The sequence below is a fragment of the Lissotriton vulgaris genome, chromosome 9 (genome assembly GCF_964263255.1).
Source record: "Lissotriton vulgaris chromosome 9, aLisVul1.2, whole genome shotgun sequence".
In the NCBI taxonomy this organism is placed as follows: domain Eukaryota; kingdom Metazoa; phylum Chordata; class Amphibia; order Caudata; family Salamandridae; genus Lissotriton; species Lissotriton vulgaris.
In genome coordinates this window covers 396,466,533-396,487,012 of record NC_141697.1, presented here as the reverse complement: position 1 = coordinate 396,487,012, position 20,480 = coordinate 396,466,533, and the positions used below count along the sequence as shown (strand labels likewise).

General features: G+C 43.8%; 1 protein-coding gene across 1 annotated transcript in view; it reads right to left on the bottom strand.

Moving 5' to 3' along the window:
- YY1 (YY1 transcription factor) overlaps positions 1–20,480 on the bottom strand; it is a 165,541-nt gene that overhangs the window by 42,160 nt on the left and 102,901 nt on the right. The window contains exon 3 of the mRNA XM_086937805.1: positions 12,369–12,429. Within this exon, the coding sequence (XP_086793931.1) occupies positions 12,369–12,429 (61 nt within the window). The remainder of the gene's footprint in view (positions 1–12,368; positions 12,430–20,480) is intronic.

Here is a 20,480-nt window from a genome sequence, read left to right as displayed (position 1 = left end):
TTCAGGGACGCTTAGAGTAAGGAGGATGTCATCAGCATAGAGAAAGGGTTAAAGATGCCAGAGTTTTATCAATGCTCAGTATTTTCTCACATTGGCGAATGGCCGTTGTGAGTGGTACTAATGCTGAGAGAAATAAAAGGGGGAAAGCGAACACCCTTGTCTCGTTCCTCTAGATTTGGTAAAGGACTGCTACATATGCCTCCCACAGTCAACCTGTGCAGTAGGATCAGAGTAGAGCCAGTGTATCGTGTCAAGATATCCTTCCTGCACCAACGATTACTTTCAATGTTCTAAAAAGGCATCCCCATTCTACCCTATCAAATACCTTTTCTGCATCCAAGGTTATATATTGTCATTCATGAGGTCCTTCACTTTCCAAAGGACATTTGATATGAGTCGTAAGTGATTCATGAGGGAGTGACTGGGGAGAAAACAGACCCGAGATTCATGTGTAACGCAGGGGAGGACTTTTTAAAATCTGGTTGCAAGTACTTTGGCCAATATTTTCATGTTCATATTTATGAAGTATATTGGGCAGTAACTCACACATTATGTTGAGTTTTTTATTGGACTTCAAGAGGAGGCTAACAACAGCCCTGTTTAATTCAGCACAAACTAGTATATTTTGTGTTCATTATAAAGCTCTGCAGGGAAGCTATCCATACCTGGGACTTTGATATAGGGAATGGCTGAAATTGCAATCAAAATCTCCTCCTCAGTCATCTCACCTTCTCATAGCTGCCTATCCTCATTTGACAACATTTAGTTAAACCAGTGCCATGAACACATTTTCAGATTGCGAAGTGGCAGCTACTTCTGCACCATATAAATTTCCAAGGAATTGGGCAAAGGTCTCAGCTATGACCAGTGCATATTCAGTTAATCTTCCAAGTCACTAATTGGCTATATGGCTATGTAAGCCTCTTGCTGTCAGAGTTGAGCTGCTAGCAAACAACCTGCTATTCCCCTTGTACACAATGTCTCCGCTTTAAGCAAAGAAGGGCATATTCCGCTTGAGTGGTGAAATGCGCATTCAGATCTAGTTTCGCTGCTTAGATCTGTCAGCGGTGTCAAACGGTGGGAGGGGGGGGGGGGGGGGGGGGGAATTAGGGTGTGGGGTGTTTATTGCGTACTGTCACCTTCTATTTTGTCCTGTCCTGAGAGGCCCTTTTCTTAAATGTAACTGAAGGGTCATTAATATCTACATCTCCAGCGAGTTTTTTGTCTTACAGACAATGTAGTTAGACCTGTTTAGGCACCAGCATTCGGTATTGGGGACAAAACAGCCTAGTGCCAGTTCTGAGGCCACCAATGCATGGTCCTATAACCCACCTTCCTCTATTGTGCAGCCTTGCAGAAAGGCTAGAGTGAGTTGATCAATAAGGTAGTGTAAATTCTAGAATAAATACCATGTACACAAGAGAGGCAAGTATATTCCTTATATCCCTGGTGCAGTAGGCACGAAGGGTCCAGTAGGCCATAATCTTTCAGTGGGTCTCCTTATTTGCTGTATCTTTAGCACTGGATTTGTTAAGCGGTCCAGGCCTGTCTATATATGGGTCAAAGGCCAAGTTCTAATCTCTCACCCACTTAGTGCAACAAAATTCCGTAAACAGTATCGAGAGATGTGAAAAAAGGCTGTCCTGTTGTGATATTGGGCCTACATGGAGCCCACTAGCATTGTTGCTTGCATTGTGTTTAATTTTACAAAAACATATCTGCCCAAATTTTGAGGATGGCGTATGAGATTTCTTAATAGCCACTCCACTTTTTTAGGTGATGAGGTAGACGACGAACCTGGGAAGAGCTAGCAGTCCTGTCAAGCAGGCTGCTACTAACTACTCTACCAACCCAATTCTTCCTAAGCTGTCAGTTGTAGATAAATGGGTCTCCTTGAGGCAATATCAGGCGCTTAATTGTTTTTGGGGGTTGTGCGCTCGTCATTGTTGAATTATTTTTGAGAACAGTGGTACCTAGAGAAACAAAAATAGGAACAAGGGAATTAATATAGACCCAATCAGTACTAGATTTGTTAGACTTATCCAGCCGGACAGAGGTCTAATATTTAATATTTTAAATCCAATGAAAACAATATAAACAAAAAATTTCAAGTGGGACACAAGCCTGCATCCTACTAAAACTAAACAGGACAAACAATAGGACACACAAAAAGGCTCAGGCAAAGCTATAGTTCTGTTACACATAAAATTCTCAATGTGACAAACACATCGCAAATTGTTGAGGCCATTATGGGTGTCACCAGTGAGCAGTGTTAACATAGAAATTGACCATAGCAGGGAAAGGGAGTGGTGTGTAGATGTTGAGACTTGGCACCTCCTTGATGTAGGTTGTCTGGAAAAAATTTGAGCAGGTGTATGGGTGATCACACTGACTGTAGTGAAGTAATTGCAGAAGATACAGGGACACATACGTAAAGTTCAATAAAATAAAAAAAAAAGCCTGCAAGTGACAAAAAAAAAAAGGATACAAAAAGAGCGAGAGTCTTGTCTTTCTCTGCAGTGATGTGTTTTTTGGATACTGAGGCGGCAGCCTCATTCCTCCACATTTGTTTTGAGTTTTTTAGTCGCGGTTTCGGTTTTCGTAATGATGTGTGACACTTTGTCACATTTGAAGTTGGTTCACAAGGTCAGCGCTATGATGGGCCGCGGGCAGCGGTCAAGTGGGTTTGCAGAAATGTCAGCAACTTTTATTGCAGAGTCTCTTCTTTGTCTGTCAAGATGCCGTCTGACGATGATGAGTTTTGGGTGCCTGCCGAGGCTTTAGCCTTCTGACAGTGATGAGGTTTGGATGCCGAGGCGGTAGGCTCACTGCTCCACATTCCTTTTAGCTTTTTAGTCGCTGTTTCGGTTTCCCAAGGTCAGCGCTATGATGGGTCGCCAGTAGCGGTCAAATGGGGTTTCAGATATGTCGGCAAGTTTTCTGATCTGTGGGTTTTCTTTTTGAGGCAATTCTTTGCAGAATGTTTTGTTGAGTTTGCGGAGATGGTCGTTCAACATCTCAGCACCTAGGTTTCGGTGGAGGTCTGCTGTTCTTGTGACAATAGGAGCACCTGCTGCAATACGTAAGGCCTTGTTCTGTAGTCTCTGTAGGTCCTTCAGATACTGCGGGTTGCAGCCACTCCAAACTGGTGAAGCGTACGTCATTGTTGGTCGAATTATTGCGTGGATTACCCGCACCTTGCTCTGTATAGGCATTGACTTGGTCCTCAGGAACGGGTAACAATGCGACCAGTTGTTGCTTTCTGGCAAGTCTTCTATATGTGGTTTCTCAAGCTGAGTTTGGAGTCCAGAGTCACCCCCCGGTAGGAGCGGTTTTCCCATTTGAGCTCCTCTCCATTGAGGAGGATCTGGGGATGCTTCATGTTCAGCTTTCTGGTGAATAATGTTGCTGTAGTCTTACTTGTGTTGAGGGTTATCCGCCAGTCGCTGTACCATTCGGAGAGTCTGATGAGCGATGTCCCAAGCTTCTTGGCCACTTCCTTGTCGCTGAAAGAGTGGGAGATGACTGCAACATCTACGTAAAGAGCAAGATACGTCTTCTTTTGAGTCCGTGGGTATGTCGTTTGTGATTATATTAAAGAGGAATGGTCCAAGAATTGATCCCTGAGGCACTCCAGCAAGAATAGGGCGTGATGTTGAGCATTCTTCCCGTACCGCCAAGTGAAAGGTCCATTCTGACAAGTAGCTAGACTGCAGCTTAACCAGGTATCTTGGGAACTTGAGCTTGAGGAGCTTCTAAAGCAGTCCCTTTTGCCATACTCGGTCGAATACTTTGGCTACATCCAGAAAGACTAAGCTCAAAGAACTCTGTATCAGTTACCAACAATAAACTAAATTCTTTAAACGGGTGAGTTTCTCCCCTCAAATCAGCCACCCACCGCCCCTTGTATACACCGGTCAGGAAAACCTGAGGCCAAACCCAGAAATTAAGGCAGCCCCTCCCCCCTTTACATGGCAGACAAAATTCCTTTTTGACGGTCATGGGCAAGTAATGATCAAAGCAGATTTTACTGAGAAGGTTTTAATGGTAAGAAGGGGTGTACGTTACCTCCCCAAAAAATAACCAAGGTGCAGAACTGGGATTCCAGATAACGTTCCCTTACCCAATCTTGGACTTTTATTTGTAAGACTCGCTAACTTCAATATAGAATATCAAATTCAACTCTGAAGTCTGAAGATGGGAAGACCAAAAGGACACAAAAGAGGAAAGGAAGAATCCAAACGTGCACTGTGTTGAAGAGGAGCCTAAACCAATAAATTGTGTGTTCTGACAAGTGTTGAAAAATCACACCAGTTCCTTTCTGCACATTTCAACAAATTGAACATTTATTATAATAACAGTAGTGACTTCCTTTTTATTTCCTGAACTAACCATAGTTCTACCTGTAGGAGATCAGACATGAAAGTATTTACTTTACTGGAAGTTGTCTCTCAGGAGGGAAAGCACTAAATAGGTATTTCATTAATGAGGTTTAAGATATTTTGGGACAATAATGATGGTGCATCGCATGTTTACCTAAATCTTGAAACTGTGGCCAAGGGAACGTAATTGAATCCTTTCTGGGCCAGATAAAGTATGTATGGCAGTGTTAGAAGGGGTTGCATTGATATGAGATCAAGTCCTTTGGACCTGCATCACATACAGACCTATTTAGCCTTATTGTTGTTGCATGTGGTCGTGATAATATCAATCGACAATCCGTAGAGAGGTCTAAACTCCAAGTGGTCAGCCACCAAGCAATCAGGTTGAGTAACTTCAAGTTGTAATGGAGGGTTGGTCATTGTGTCTGAAGAGGAGCATGGCATAGTTCTAGAACTGCATCACTAAGCATCGTTGCAGTCTCAGCAGGACACTGTACTAGAACTAGAGGAGCTGTGCTGGTGTAATAAGAATTAGCAGAGTGGTCCGTCTTGTCCTTTCTCAGCACCACGGTAACCAGACGATACGGTGGAAAGGTATAAGTGAAGATGTTCAATATATCATGGAGAAGGCATTTCCTACGGACCATGGTTGCCAGTATCTGTATTAGATTTTTCTTGTTCTGCAGGGTTGCCAAAAGGACTAAAGTAGGATGACCCCATTTTGGAGCCCCTTCTCGTAGCAGTGTGAAAGGGAACCATTGAGGGCATCTGCCTGGTAATTTTGACCTCCATGTAGGTGTTTTACTGTAATATCCACCCTTGCTTGTGGCCCAGTCCCACAGGATCTGCATCACCTCTGGGAGGGAACTAGACATGTGCTCCGCCAGCCATCTGGTGATGAAGCAATGGAGGTCTGTGTGGTCTATTGGGATTATGGAGTAACATTTTCATCAGACCACAGGCCTTCTGTAGACCATTCCTATATGTGAGCGTAGAATCATTCCATTGATGCATCTTTGTCAGTCATTCTGCTCATAAAGAATGGAATGGAAGGCCCACATGAAGAATGCTTCGGAATCTCCACCATCTGGATTCGAGAAGCATATTATTCCACGATCCTGTTGCTTGTCTCCACTGCTGAGCTACTTGTACAGGCATTATCGCAAACTGCAAAAGGCACTAAAGGCTCTTTGAAACAGAAGGTTTCTGCTAATGCTTGAAGTTTGCCATCCGTCCTTATGCTGAAGGAAGAGCTTTTCTGTGCTGTGTGTCTAGGAAAGCTATTTGAATTTGAAACTTTGACGCAGCACAAATAAGCAATGTACATTTGACGATAAACCCAAACGATTGAAAAGGTTGATATACGTCGTTGTAGCAGTGTAGCCTTGTGCCTCCAATGACAACTCGATGATCCGGTCATCCATACATGGAGACCCCTTGTATCCTTATCTTTGAGGCATCCATGGGGGACAGGCACATTGTGAATATTCTGGAATTGGACAATAGTCTGAAAGTAAGTGCTTAGAACTAGTAGTGCTGCCCTACTATGCTGAATCAGTGATATTCCTGGGATTCAGCAGTGGAACAAGGAAGAAGACACCCCAACAATCCAGAGAGGTAAGGAACATTCCATCTACTTGAGACACTATAAGGAATACCTGCAAGGTGAGCATCCAACAGGATTTCTTCTTTAGAAAGGTCTAGGGTTAGCCTCCACTCCTGGTTTCTATGTAACTGGGAAGAATCTGGAATAGAAGCTCAAATTCCTTTGGGATTGTGACTCCTTCTCAATCATGTCTTTTAATAGATGGATAACAATTTCTTGTTGCAGTTTGTGCAAGTGCATATGATGCTTCTTTTGTGTATTACTGAAAGGCTTTTCTAGAAATTTCATGGTTTGCCTGGACTACACAATTAGGAGCACTCAAAGATCAGTGGTAATCTGTGTCCATACAGGAACAAAAAAGAAACTTCCTCCCCCTAAAAGCTACACTGGAGTCAGCAGGGGTCAGGTTAATGGGTATATTTTGGTAACCAGAATGAGTAGCATTGCTGGTTTTCACTGGAGATTTGGGATAGCCAAGACATTAACCTCTCTACAACGAGTAACATTCACTTTAATAGCTCGCCAGTCATTAGACATGGCATAAAGTCCAGCCAATCAGGCAACAGCACCCTTTAGAATTCTCATCACAGAGGCTCAAGGCTCTCAGATGTTCTAGCACAAGTGAGAATGACATAAGTCAAATGAGCCCCAAGCCACAGGGGAGCCTCTATGTGGAGGAGGAGGATGGGTCGCATGTAAATCAATGAAAGATACTAGTTAACCACAGTAACAGGTAACTTATTTTCTTCTCCAGTACTGGATCTTTCACAGATTCATGTTTGAATAGTTAGCAGTGAATAGTACAGCAAAATTATACCAATAAATGCATATAGATAATCAAACATATTGTAAGGAGGGTGACAAAAGCAGGCTCATTTTATTGGAATAACTGACGGAGGACTGCCTGTCCTGCGATACCAAAGGGGATGATGGATGGAGTGCTTGAGCAAATTAAACACACCCCTCCAGTCAACTGATCTGGGTTTCATCCATCATCATTATGTTCTGCGGCTGCAAATACATTTTCTGTGGCATCCAGGCAATAATGTTGAGTTAAAGTGTGCCTGCTAGACCAGGTTGCTGCTCTGCAAATCGGCTGTATGGGCACACCAGCAAAGTGAGCTGTTGATGTAGAGACCACTCTGGTAGAGTGGGCTTTAGCTGTAGTAAGTAATGGTTTCCCTGCGTGTTGAAAGCAGAACTGTATTGCTGAAGCGATCCACCTCGCTTTGAAACTGGAAATCCTTTCCCGAGATTACCATACGGGACAAAGAGCTGATTTGCTCTGCAGATGCGGACAGTCATATGTATATAGAATTTTAGACATCTTTGACAACCAGTGAAAGCATGGACTTTTCCGCCGGTGTTGGAGGATTCAAAAAAAGGTCATTCGAATGACAGGTTTGTTTCAATGAAAGTAAGAGGCAACCTTGGGAATAGACCTTGGTTTAGATCAGAGAATTACTCAGTAATTTTTAAATTGAAGGAAAGGCTGTTTAATAGTGAAAGCTTGGATGTCACTTACTCGTTTAGCCGATGTAAGCACTGGAAGAGCTGTCTCCCAGGAGATGCATTTCGGCTCTGCCTTGTGAATGGACTCAAATAGATCTCTCATTAACTGTGATGATACAATGTTCCGATGCCACGGTGGAGGCGGTAGCTTCACAGGAGGAAACATTCAAAACAATCCTTCAAGAAATTGTTGATTCTTGAGAAGCAGAGAGACGATGACTGGTTTGTCTAAATCTGGATATTGCAGCAAGATGTACTTTGATGGACGAGTGAGAAAGTCCAGATTTTGCCAGGTGAAGAAGGTAAGGAAGCATCTAATCTTGTGAAGAATGGACAGGATGTATCACTGGTGCAGTGAGCTAAAAAACGGTGATGGATCAAGCCCTGATCTTTGGACTGGGTAAGAGTGGTCTGCTTAATTCAGACACTCTGTTCATCACCACCCCCTTTTCTGAATCATTTTTGTCCACCATAAACGTGGAAGGGTATACTCAGATGTGAGTTCCTAGCTCATTGCACCATCAGGATTCAAGCAAGCCGGGCCGAAGACGGCTGAAATGCCAGAAACCGGTCCCCGGTAGCTTGTTTCCTTCCCAGTATAAGAATTGGCTTGGTAGTTTGGTCTGCCCTGTTCCCATGATGCACTGGGCCAGGGTCAGACTAATTTGCATATAGCCAAGTTCTGAGCTGGGATGGTGCAGTGAGCTAAAAAACGGTGATGGATCAAGCCCTGATCTTTGGACTGGGTAAGAGTGGTCTGCTTAATTCAGACACTCTGTTCATCACCACCCCCTTTTCTGAATCGTAAGCACTGGAAGAGCTGTCTCCCAGGAGATGCATTTCGGCTCTGCATTGTGAATGGACTCAAATAGATCTCTCATTAACTGTGATGATACAATGTTCCGATGCCACGGTGGAGGCGGTAGCTTCACAGGAGGAAACATTCAAAACAATCCTTCAAGAAATTGTTGATTCTTGAGGAGCAGAAATCTGGATATTGCAGCAAGATGTACTTTGATGGACGAGTAAGAAAGGGCAGATTTTGCCAGGTGAAGAAGGTAAGGAAGCATCTAATCTTGTGAAGAACGGACAGGATGTATCTCAGAGTCCGAACACCAAATACAAAATAGTGTTCCCTTGAGTTGGTAGATCTTTGTTGTGGACTGTGCTCTGGCATTTGCCAGAACCTCCCACCAATCATATGAGATGGCTAGATCGTCAAACTCATGGTACTCAGGAGCCAAGCCAACAATCGAAGAGATGTCAGGTTGGGATGACAGACTTGACCCTGGTTCATTGTTAAAAAATGTGGTATTTTGATCACAAACGGAATGGATTTCAGCTCTGAGAGGATGAGGAGTTCTGTAAACAAACACTGGTGGGGCCACCTGGATCCTATGGGAAGGATCCGACAGGGCTCTTTCTGAGTACCTTGGGAATTAAAGGAATCGGAGAAAAGGCGTAGGCATAAATCTTTGACCATTCGGTCAAGAAGGGATTCCCGCCACAATCCCACTCGGGCCGCCAGCTGGCGAAGTACTGGCATTTTCGGTTCTTGTTGGTTGCAAAGAGATCTAAACTTTGCTTGCCCCATAGCTGAAAGATGTTCGTAAGAGCTGACTGATGTAGCTCCCACTCATGGCATGTTGAGCTGGTTCTGCTTAAAGAGTCTGCAAGCACATTGGCTATACCTAGGACATGTTCTGCTATAGGAGTTATATTGTGTTGAATTGCCCAGGTCCTTATTTGCTGAGCTTGCAAAGACAGTGCGGTTAATCTTGTCCCACATGGTTTGTTCACGTAGTGCATGCTCGTAGTATTGCCGGTCGGAATCAGAACTGCTGCTCCTGCAATCTTGGATAGGAAGGATTTTAGAGCCAGGAAGATGGCCTTTAGCTCTAAAAAGTTGATATGAAGGGTTGTTTGGTAGGTGTTCCATTTGCCGCTGACTGTCAAGCCTTGAAGATGGGCTCCCCACCCTTCGAGGGAGGCATCTGTTGTAATGACATTGTGGGGTGTCGGCCTGGAAGGAGCGGCTGGTGGAGCAGTTTGGGATGTGTGTCCATCACCACAAAGCTTGTATCATCTTGGGTGCGATCTGAATCACATAATTGAAAGAGCCGGTGGCCTGCATCCACTGGCTGTCCAATTCCTCCTGTAGTGACCTCATGTGTAAGCAGCAGTTTGGTATGAGGGGGATGCAAGAGGAGAGCATTCCCAGCAGAGATTTGATCAGAAACAATTTTTTTTATATGAGACGATGTGTTAGGTTGTGAATCTTTTCCTGTCCTTCTTAGGAGGTGAAGCCTTTTGCCTGCAGCATGTTGTTAGTTGCTCCCAGAAACAGAATGGTAGTTGTGGGTGTCAGATGTGATTTTAGGTAGTTGAGCGACAGCCCCAGGGTATGGAATAGAGATAGACATAGACTTGTATGTCTGCTTGCTTCTGCTGGTTTGCTTGCCTTTATTAGCCAACCGTCCAAATATGGAAATGTCTGGACTCCTGCTAGCCTTACATGTGCAGCAACTGGGGCTAATACCTTTGTGAATACTCGAGGTGCCTATTGTAGGCCGAAGGGCAAGACCCTGAATTGAGTTGCAATTCCCCCGATTTTTCGCGTATCAGAAAGAACCTTGAATAGAAGCCCATGCCCCTTTGAGCTCTTTGGACTACCTCGATTACCCCTTTGCGTATCATGGTAGTTATCTGAGAAAATAGCTCCTTAAGTGGGAAAGAGGAGGTTCTCAAGGTGGCAAGTTTGGTGGAGTCGGTTGAAACTCCAAGGTGTGTCCTCTGGAAACAATGTTGCTGACCCACTGGTCTGATGTTATTATTTGACCATCGGGGAAGGAAATCTTGGATATAGAGGTAGGAGTGGTGGTCGACACTAGCGATACATCACTATTTCTTTGGGGTATCTCTCCCCCCTGTAAGAAACAACTCTTCCTATACAGGGATGTCTGTAGGAAGCGGAAGGCGGCTGCTTGTAGGGTTGCTGATCCTGCTGGGCAGCGGTGTATTAATTGTTACTGATAGGGCTGGAATTGCTTATACTGTAGCCTCCGCAAAAAGACGTTCCTCGCCCTCTTGCTCCATGAAAGGGCTGTTTCTTAAATTTGAGTGTACCTTGGACTCTGGCCGTAACAGTATCCTTCTTAATCGCCTGCAGTGCTCCATCTATGTGTTGACCAAAGAAAGTCTCCCCATTGTAGGGCACATCAAGTCTTTGATTGCACTTCCTGGTGGAATGAGGTAGCTCTTTAACCATACCTGGCTGCTAGTTAGCGGAAATCTGTAGAGGAAAAGTCTATTGCATAGTATGATTTCAGCAGATATTTTTTCCCCCTCCTGTAGAATTTCTCGGCTTCCAATTTAGAATCCTCTGGCAAGAGATCAATAATTGGTAGAATATCCGATGACATTTGGCAATCGTACTTGCCTAGGATTGCCAGACTGTTTGCTGCCCAGACTGTGGTCGCCGCCATAGTAGGGAATTTCTTCTGTCTCTATCTGGGTGAGCAGATAAGGGAGATTAGGTATTCCTGGCAGGACCTGAGCTGTCTGGGAGATCACTGAATACAGCTTTGGTTGCGATGAAGCAGGCTAGAGCATTGTCGGGGCCTTGAATTTCTTCTTCTAGGGAGCACAGCTGGAATGGAAGCTGGAGTACTCATTACTTTCAAGCCCCCCTTCCATACTAAGTCCACTTCTGGAATTGCACATACCTGCTTTTTACTCTTAAAATCATATAAAAAGTAATCAGAGATTTCTTAGTAACCACAGGGAGCTGAAGTGTCCTTGCTGCTCATTCCAAAAGTGTAGTAAACCTTCCTATGTCTCAGGCAGGGAGTCAACTGGAGGAGGAGGAGGAGTTGTAGGAGATGGTGTCTGAATCTGGTATTCATCTCACTACAGCTCCCCTTCTTCTGTTTCATCTTCCATAGACTGGTGATCCTCTACTAGTCTTTGCAGAGTTATTGCAGGTAAGGGTGGCAGGTGGTGCAAGAATTGGAAAGAGACGTCTAGGAGAAGCTAGAAATGAGGTTTGTAGGTTTACAAATCTGCAGATTCCCTGGCTACATTTACCTCTATCAATGTTAGGTTTTCCATTCAAAAGGGAAATCCCCCCAAAAATAGATCATTTGCAATGTTGAAGTGCTAATTACTATTTGCTTTAAAGAAAAAAAGAAAAAAAATGTAAGTTAATGTAGTTGAGAGGCACATATTCTAAGGACAAATATAAAAACATTTTCAGAAGAGATTTCTATTTAATTAGGGGTCTGAGATCCTGCACATGTACAGGACAATTCCATGTTTACAGTTAGCAATGAAGATCCCAAGGACAAGAAACTAAAGAACTTCAAGATCCTAGATTTTTCTGCCAAAGAAAAACTTTAACATGGATATTTAACATATGTTATCATACCTTAAGCAGACATTCTGGTCAGTTAAAATATACATCTGTCAAGGACAAAAACACACAGAAGACAGAATGACTGCACACAGAAAACGGTTCCCTTTTCTTAATCATCGTTTCAATCTTATTTTTCCTTTTGTAAATGAAAGTACATGCATATCAGACATTTAGGGAAAACGCATTACAGTAGGAACAGAACTATGCAGGTACAAGCCTTCTCAATACAATAACTGCCTGCAATGTAATGTAGCTCAAAACACTGTTTAGTATACCTTATGTTCTAGTTTTCTGTAATATGAGAATTAGAACCCAAGATGTTACTTTCAAACAAAGAAAAATAAGCCCAATCTTTAGTAGAACGCGGAGTATGATAATCAGCACATTGTTCTGATCAACAATATGTTACTGATGGACCGGAGTACATCTTTTAAGTCACAATAGGAACACTTACTTTGTGAGGGCATGCTATCGTTCGTGGAGCATCATCTTCTTTAACTTTCCGTGGCTTCATTCTTAAAAAAACACAAAGATATTAAATAAAGCTTACTTTTCTCCAGCATTAATAACATTTTCCACTCCAAGCCAATAATTTAGTTTTTTTTTTTAATGTGCTATTACTCTCTGCTCTGTAATGGCAACTTCAAAACACCTAACAAGAAATCTTTAGCTGTGTTTCAGACTCCAAAATGGAAACAGGCATTGGTAAAGCCAACAGGTCTTGTCTTTGGGATCTACTGGTGAGTTTTGGTGATGCTGTACAGCCTCGACACAGACACTGTGCATCAAGGCCAGGGGGGGGGGGGGGAATGCATATATGTATGCATTCGTGTTTACGCATGAGCACGCCTACAAACTATTTCTTTTTTTAAGGCTAAGTGCCACAAATAGCAATATACTGGCCGCTCCTTAATAAATGTTTTTTTTTTTTTAAAGAACTGCTGGATGGGGCAACAGGGAGTGGGCAGGGGACGGGAAAAGTAGAAGACAAGAGATAACATGGGAGGAGCACAGGTAAGAAAGCTACACAGAGCATAGGTGAAGGGGAATTAGGTTGGAAGAAAAATCCACGAGAGAGAAAGAGCACTGACCGCAACATGCAGTGGAAGCAGATTTTTGGCAGGGGACAAAATACAAAATACACATGGGAGAGAGCTAGAAAATACATGCCAGCTGATGGAGCGCTTAAGTAAAAAGAAAGAAAGTTGTTCCCTAAAAGCGAGGAGTGGTAAGATATAAGTAAGTTAAGCCAAAGGATGGTAAAAGGTTATGCTCCAGAGGAGGTACAAACAAAGGATGGAAAAAGAAAGCCATCAAATAAGAAGCACGCAATTGAGTGACAAAGCCAACCATGGTAAGCAGATCATGGGCTTTAAGCCCACTGTAGGTTCTTGGTAAGCCCACAAAATATGCTTCCCAATCAGACAACCTGTGCTGTCTGCAAGGCAAGACCAAAATAGAGGCATCACAACCAACCAGCTGAACTAAAGCTGGACCTCTTACTGTAAAGAATAACCCCCAGACCCTCCTACACTGCTCATGGAAGAATGAGAAGCTATGCAAATCCTATCCACACCTGAGGTCTGATCTACCTAAGCCACTAGCAGCCACTTTAAGTAGTGGATTGGAAAAGGTCCTCGGAGACTAACCCCAGTAACCCACTCTGGCCTTCTCGCCCTCTTCCTCACCTTCATGATAGATCCCTTAGACTCCAGCCTCAGATGTCTGAGGAAGACAAGCTCGCTCTCTCACTTTCATATGATGACTTTGAGGACCCCCAATAGCATCATAACTACTATCTCTTCTGATCCAGATAGAGTACCTTGCGTTAATTTTAGATCCATGAATAAGGCAGATGTGATAGATCTATTCAATCTGAAGGGGGGGGGGGGGGGGGGGGGGGGGAATGCAAATTGCCTGCACCCATCGCTCTAGCCTCGTACTGAAGCAGACCCATAATGATAACATGTCCTCATGTGAGGTCCTAGTCCCTGAAATCTGGAACAAGGGCATCACTCGATCTATCATCCCCCCAGGGATAACCTTCGCTTTGTAGAGCAACTGATGGAATCCATCTTTGCTAGCTCTGCCCTCCACCCCACCCCATGGGGCTTCAACCTTCATTGGAGTGACACGGATGATACACTAGTTAGCTCTTTTAAGTCATTCCTCTTCGACCTCAACTATATACAGGCTTGCAACTGACCCACTCACTCCAAGGCGCTACCCTCGACCTTATTATAGCTAGAGACCACATCATTCAACTAGATGACATAATACCATGCGAGTGGTCTGATCACCACTAAATCTACTTCCACATCATAGAAAAGGTATTGCTCAGACAAGGTCAAAAAGTCAAAACAAGCAACTGTCTCATAACCTGAGAGACATCAACATGCCTAACCTCACCAACTTGAGCAAGAAGCTTCTAGAACCTCCCACTAACATGAATAATTTGTAAGAGTTGACATATCACTACATCAACACCATGACCAATATCCTCGTCTCTGCAGATCCAAAGCAACTCAAAAGGACCCCTTGCAAACAATCCAAACCTTGGTTCAATGGTGCCCTTAACGACGAAAGACACAATATAAGGCTCACTGAGAGACGGTAGAGAAATTCCCCCTCCAACCATAATCTCATTCAGTTAAGGAAGAAGAGAAGTACTTATAACAAGCACATTCGCATTGCTAAATCAGATCATTTTAGGGCGCAAATCCTATTCCTGCAATCAAAACCGCAGGTCCCAGTGAAGAAGCCTTCTCAGCGCACTTTTTGGAAAAGTCTAGGAGTATTGATCGGGAACTGCAACGTGCCGCCGCTAACCTGTCGATGAGCTCCCTGGGTGTGACAATACCTGCAACAGTGAGTGCTCCGCCTTACTCCACAGAGTACACACCCAAAAATAATGCTTGCTGGAACACCTTCATACTCCCCGATTTGGAGGAGAAATGACACTCAATGGCATCTCTTAAACCATCTAACCATTTCAGTGATCCTCTCCCGCTATGCTGCTCAAAGACTTCAACCCGGCCATTCTGCCTCTCTGGTCCAAGATCATCCAACAATCTCTCTTATAGGAGAGGATTCTGGACTGCCTTAAAATGGTGCAAGTCACACCTATACCCAAGAAGCCCAATGCAGACCTAACTGACCCCAATAACTACCGGCCGATCACCAGCATCATGTCTTTAGCGAAGTTGCTCGAGAAGTGAGTTCACAGTCTGCTATGCAACCATTCGAGAAATTTAGGCTGCAAGACCGACATCAGTCAGGCTTTAGACCAGGTCATAGCACAGAAACATCCCATACGCAAGTTGTGGATGACACCTTGAGAGCTCTGGACAAAGACACACCTTGCCTTCTAATTCTTCTAGACTTGTCCTCTGCTTTTGACACTATCAAACATGATAACTTGGTTACCTTCTGCAATATAGGATGGGGCTATCTGGCCCTGTCTTAAATTGGTTCTCCTCCTTCCGGCACAATCGAACGCAGAGAATCAAAGTCAACCAATCTTTGGCTGCAAGCACCCCTGTCACTATCGGGGTACCTCAGGGATCTGCTCTCTTGCCCATGCTCTTGAATCTCTTCATGGAACCGTTAACTGCTATTTTAAACGGGTCAAACGTTAAATACCATATGTACGCAGACAATACGCAACTGTATTTGAAGATCTCCTCTCCAGATGACATTAAAACTCCTAATGGCGCGCTCCAAAAAACTTAACAATGAATAACACAATCATCTGTTACTAAATGGACTCAAAACAGAATGACTCTTTACACCCTGCAACAAAGAGACCCTAACGCAAAACAGCATCAAAGATATCTCTGCACTCAACTGCTCCTCGCACGTGGTGGACTTCGCTTGCTCTTTAGGTGTCACTCTGGACAAATTTCTAAACATGCAAGGACACATCAGGGCCACTACTAAGAGTGCGAACCATCAGCTCAACACTCTCAGGAAAACCAAACCTTTCATACCTCCTGAGGAAGTCCAAGTAGCAGTACCAATCTCTTGTTCTCTCACGAGTTGAATATGGCTTGGTAACCCTAGCAGTGCTTTCTAAAGCAAGGTTAGCGCCACTAAGAGCTACTCTGAAAGCCTCTGCCAACTAATCACAGGCTCCAGAAAGGATGATCATATTACACCTAACCTAATTCAACTTAACTGGCTTCCTATTAAAGCAAAGATCCGCTTCAAGATGGGTTGTCTGACGCAAGGCTATTCACCGCAATAACCCTGTTTACCTGGCAAAGAAACTCAAGCTCTCTGGTTCCAATCGAAACTTAAGAAGCTTGAATACCGTACTTCTGAAACCACCCAAATTCAACAAAAAAAGAACATACAATCGCACCTTCTTAGGGTTGGTGCCAAGAATCTGGAATGCCCTTCCAACGGAAATCAGAACTAACCCCTCAACTGCTTCTTTTAAGAATCCAGTAAAATGGCTACTTTTGGAAGAACTTCAATGTTTTTGTGATAATCACTTCCCTTGAGTGCTTGACAATCTTTTTTATTTTGTGTATTGAAATGTATGCCTGACAATCTTTCTCTCTAATATGGTTTAAATTTGTACTCAAATCGAAATGCACTGTATCGTTCTTGGGGTGTAGTGCTCTGCTTAAACTGTACTGCCTCTTCTAGTAGGGCCTTCACCTGGTCCTTCCTATGCTACCTTTGCTGCATTGTAATTTTACTGTGTCCCCATGACAACACTAATTGTCCTCTCTGTACAGCGCTCCGATACCCATTCTGGGTCTTCTTCGCGCTTTATAAAACCTTTCAAATAAATATATAAACTAGTGAACGGAAATATATTGATCATGCAGTAGAGCAGAGGTCTTCAATCTGTGGGGCGCGACCCCCAGGGGGGTCGTGGAGTCCTGGGAAGGGGGTCGCATAATCTGTCCGAGCGTGGCTTGCCTTAACCCATAAGTTCACCGAGGGGTGAAAAACATCAAAGCCTCATTAACACGCAGAAGATCTTTTAAATACCTACGAAGTACTCTGGTGCAGTTGTGTGTGTCACCTGGAAGCTGTCTCAGCCCGGGCTGACACACACGAGGCTTGGGGAGGGGGAGGGAGGCCGAAACCCTTTGAATTCGATATATATAATACATTTTAAATTTAGGATTCCTGAAATGAAAAGCTGAATGTTCTGTTTTTGTACAGTGTTAAAATGAGGGGAATGCATTTGAGAGTTTACAGAAATCAAGGAAGGAGATGCGCTGAGCTCTTTCAGGATACAAATGTATTCCCCTCATTTTCACGCTGTAATTTAAAATGCATTATATATATCGAGTGTATGTTGATCCTTGTAATTTTTCATGAAAAAGGAAATTAATTACTTTTGAAAAAACGTTTACCTATATACGTTACGTTCATTGATGTTTAAAGAAACATTTCAAGTTTAGTGATTTGAATGCGATTTCTATGGTATTTTTAGATTAGTTTCACTTACCAGTAGTGCTAGAAGATTAAAATTAATATCTGATGTAAGGTGTACTTTGTAATACATTGACTCCACACCAAGCCAAATTATTTCACAGCAGCGTGCAACTGCAAGCACCTTTTCTTTTGATGCACCTCTCAATGGGCTACAAAAAAATCTGTTCCTTAAACAGAAAAGAGCAGCAGTCTGCTCAATAGACGCATGTACATTAGTGTCGTTGTTATAATCCAGTTCTCTCAATTCTGGATTACAATTAAATATAAACGGCAATCTTCTCTATAACATGTAGAATGTATTTGTTTCTGTCATAGTTGTGAAAATAAATGCAGCCCAATAACAGGTTATTTAGAACAACTGTACTAATAAATGAGTATTCACAAGTATATTACTACAGTGCAGAGGCCAAAATTAAGTTTATGGTAAAACCTTCATGACAAAAGCATTTCATACCGCGTCAGAGATTGCTTGTAACATTTACTTTGCACAGGGAAACCACGCTCCTATAGTCAATACATCTCTTCAGTTTTCTTTTACCTACTTCAGAAATTTACCCCCTGCGTCCTGGTTTTGGTAAGATAAGCAGGGCTTTAAGTGGGCCAGTTCTCACAGGGGCCTCGAAACGGGTCTCAATCGGGCTCTGTTTTGTGCCCTGGCACAGGCGGTTCGTTTTTTTCCAGACTGCAGTGACAGCAGGCACATCGATGTACGCTGCTCTCACTTCTCACTATTGGAGAAGTTACGGTATAACGTCATGCCAGGTGAGCACATTGATGTGAGCTGCTAACACTACTCACTTCTCACTAGTGGAGAAGTTACAGCATGACGTCATGCCAGGTGAGCACATCGATGTGCGCTGCTCACACTACTCACTTCTCACTAGTAAAGAAGTTACAGCATGACATCATGCCAGGTGAGCACATGGATGTACGCTGCTCACACTACTCACTTCTCACTAGTGGAGAAGTTACGGCATAACGTCATGCCAGGTGAGCGTTGTAGGGGAAGGGAAATCCTTTAAAGAGAGTCATGTTCTCTCTGGATTTCCCTTCTCTTTTCGAGACTCAGGAGCAGCAACATTGTTGTGGTGTTAACAGGGCTTTAAGTGGAAGCTTTTTCAGTATTAAATACAACAAGCCAGAGTTGCTGCTTATTTATCTTATGCAACCAACAACCATTGACCAAGCCAATAGTCCTAACTTGTTGTAGGTATGATGTTACTTGTTGTATTATATATCTGGATGCAATGACAGAAACAGCAAAATACAAGTTGGGTGGCACACTATACTAAACACAGATTTTTAGCTTGTGTATTTAAGCCACACCCTTAATTACATTGGCCACAACCCTTTGAGAGACCCCCTTCAGTTTTTTCATCCCACTTAAAGACCTGGAAAGGTTTGTTAAAACCAGCACACATGATTAAAATACCATTGCATAAAACGTGTAAGCAGATTCTCTGACTCTCGCTCTTCCCCCATTGAACGCAATGAAGTGTGTAATTACTATTCTAACCCCACACGTTTTGATAGTAGGGTAGGTTACTTCTACTTTTGGTGCAAGAGGTTGATAAACCATTTGCTATAGCTTGTAACTTGCATTACCATAAGGCAGAGGTCTTCAATCTGTGGGGCGCGACCCCCAGGGGGGTCGTGGAGTCCTGGGAAGGGGTTCACAGATTCCCCAGCTCCACTTGTCCCTGCAAAAAGACAGCTCTCCTACCCTGGGAAGGCTAATTTAGATCATTATCAGCCGCTTTGCCTGCCTGAATGAAAAAGGCAAATGTGCCTTATCAGGTATCTGCAAGTGTTAAGGATGCTTGGGAGCAGTCTGGCTCTTTGTGATGACAAAGATTTGTTCGGCTCAGTGACGGTCATCCAGCGACATCGGTGAGACCAGAGCTGAGGTGCAGAGTGAAGAGGGTGCTCTTTGCTGTGCTGACAGATCACGGATCAAGTGATAGTGCCGGTTGCGGGGATAAGCTGGTGTTGGTCGGTCCAGACTGTCGTGTGGGACGGGACGGTGTGTCGAAGACTTGCGAGCAGTGTCCCCAAGCCAGGGTTGCTGTGTGAGATGCAGCAGTGCCCTCTGCGGTGCCTTCAGGACACGGAGCCCGCGACAGAGCTAACCTAAGAGTCTGTGATGGAGTCGGTTGCTTTCACCCCTCTGTGGCAACTGAATCCACGGTTCCAGAGGCGGTACCCAGAGGTAGGTGAAGTCTTTGCAGTCCCTTTGACTTCAGAGCAGAAGGCAGGCTCTACTTCAAGCCCTTGGAGATACTCAGCAACAAGTAAAGAAAGTTTAGTCCAGTCCTTTCACTGCCCAGGGCAGAAGCAGTAACTGCAGGCCAACTCAACAAAACAACAACACAGCAAAGGGGCAGTACTCCTCTTGGCAGTTCTTCCAGCTCTTCTTCTTGGCAGGTTCCTTGATTCCAGCGAGTTCTAAAGTATGGGGTATGGGCCCCAATATTTATACTCAGTTTCTCTTTGTGCTTTTGAGCAAAGAATGTCTGTGCCAAAACCAAATCAGTTCCATCCTCTCTGGCCCAGCTTCCTGGCAGGAGGTGGTGACAATATTGTCCAAGGCAGACCAGGCCCATTCATGTGCCAGGAAATATCCTCCTACTACTATAAACACAGCCCAGGTCTACTTAGCACAGCCCTGACTAATCCAGGAAAGGCTGGACACACCTTGACCCCCCAGTGGCTGTCTGATGAAAATGCATATCCTCAGCCCCTGTCACTCCAAAGCCAGACAGTCAATCCAGAAACCCAGCAGAGAGACGCAGGATGGCTAAGCAACAAAATACCTACTTTCTAAAAGTGGTATTTCCAAACACAGAACATAAAAATCATAGTTACTAAAAGATTCATTTTTGTATTCTGAGTCCAGGCATACTAAACACACTTCTCTATCTTGTCCAAATGGGAAGATATGCTTGTAAGATGTTATAAGTAAACTCCCATTCTATCCTTTGGGACAAATAGTCTTTACATAGTGAAACATGAAACACACTGTAATTCACTGCCAGGACATGTCACACTCACCAGTACATGCCCTACCTTTAATATACATGGCAACCTGCCCACAGGGGTACATTGGGCC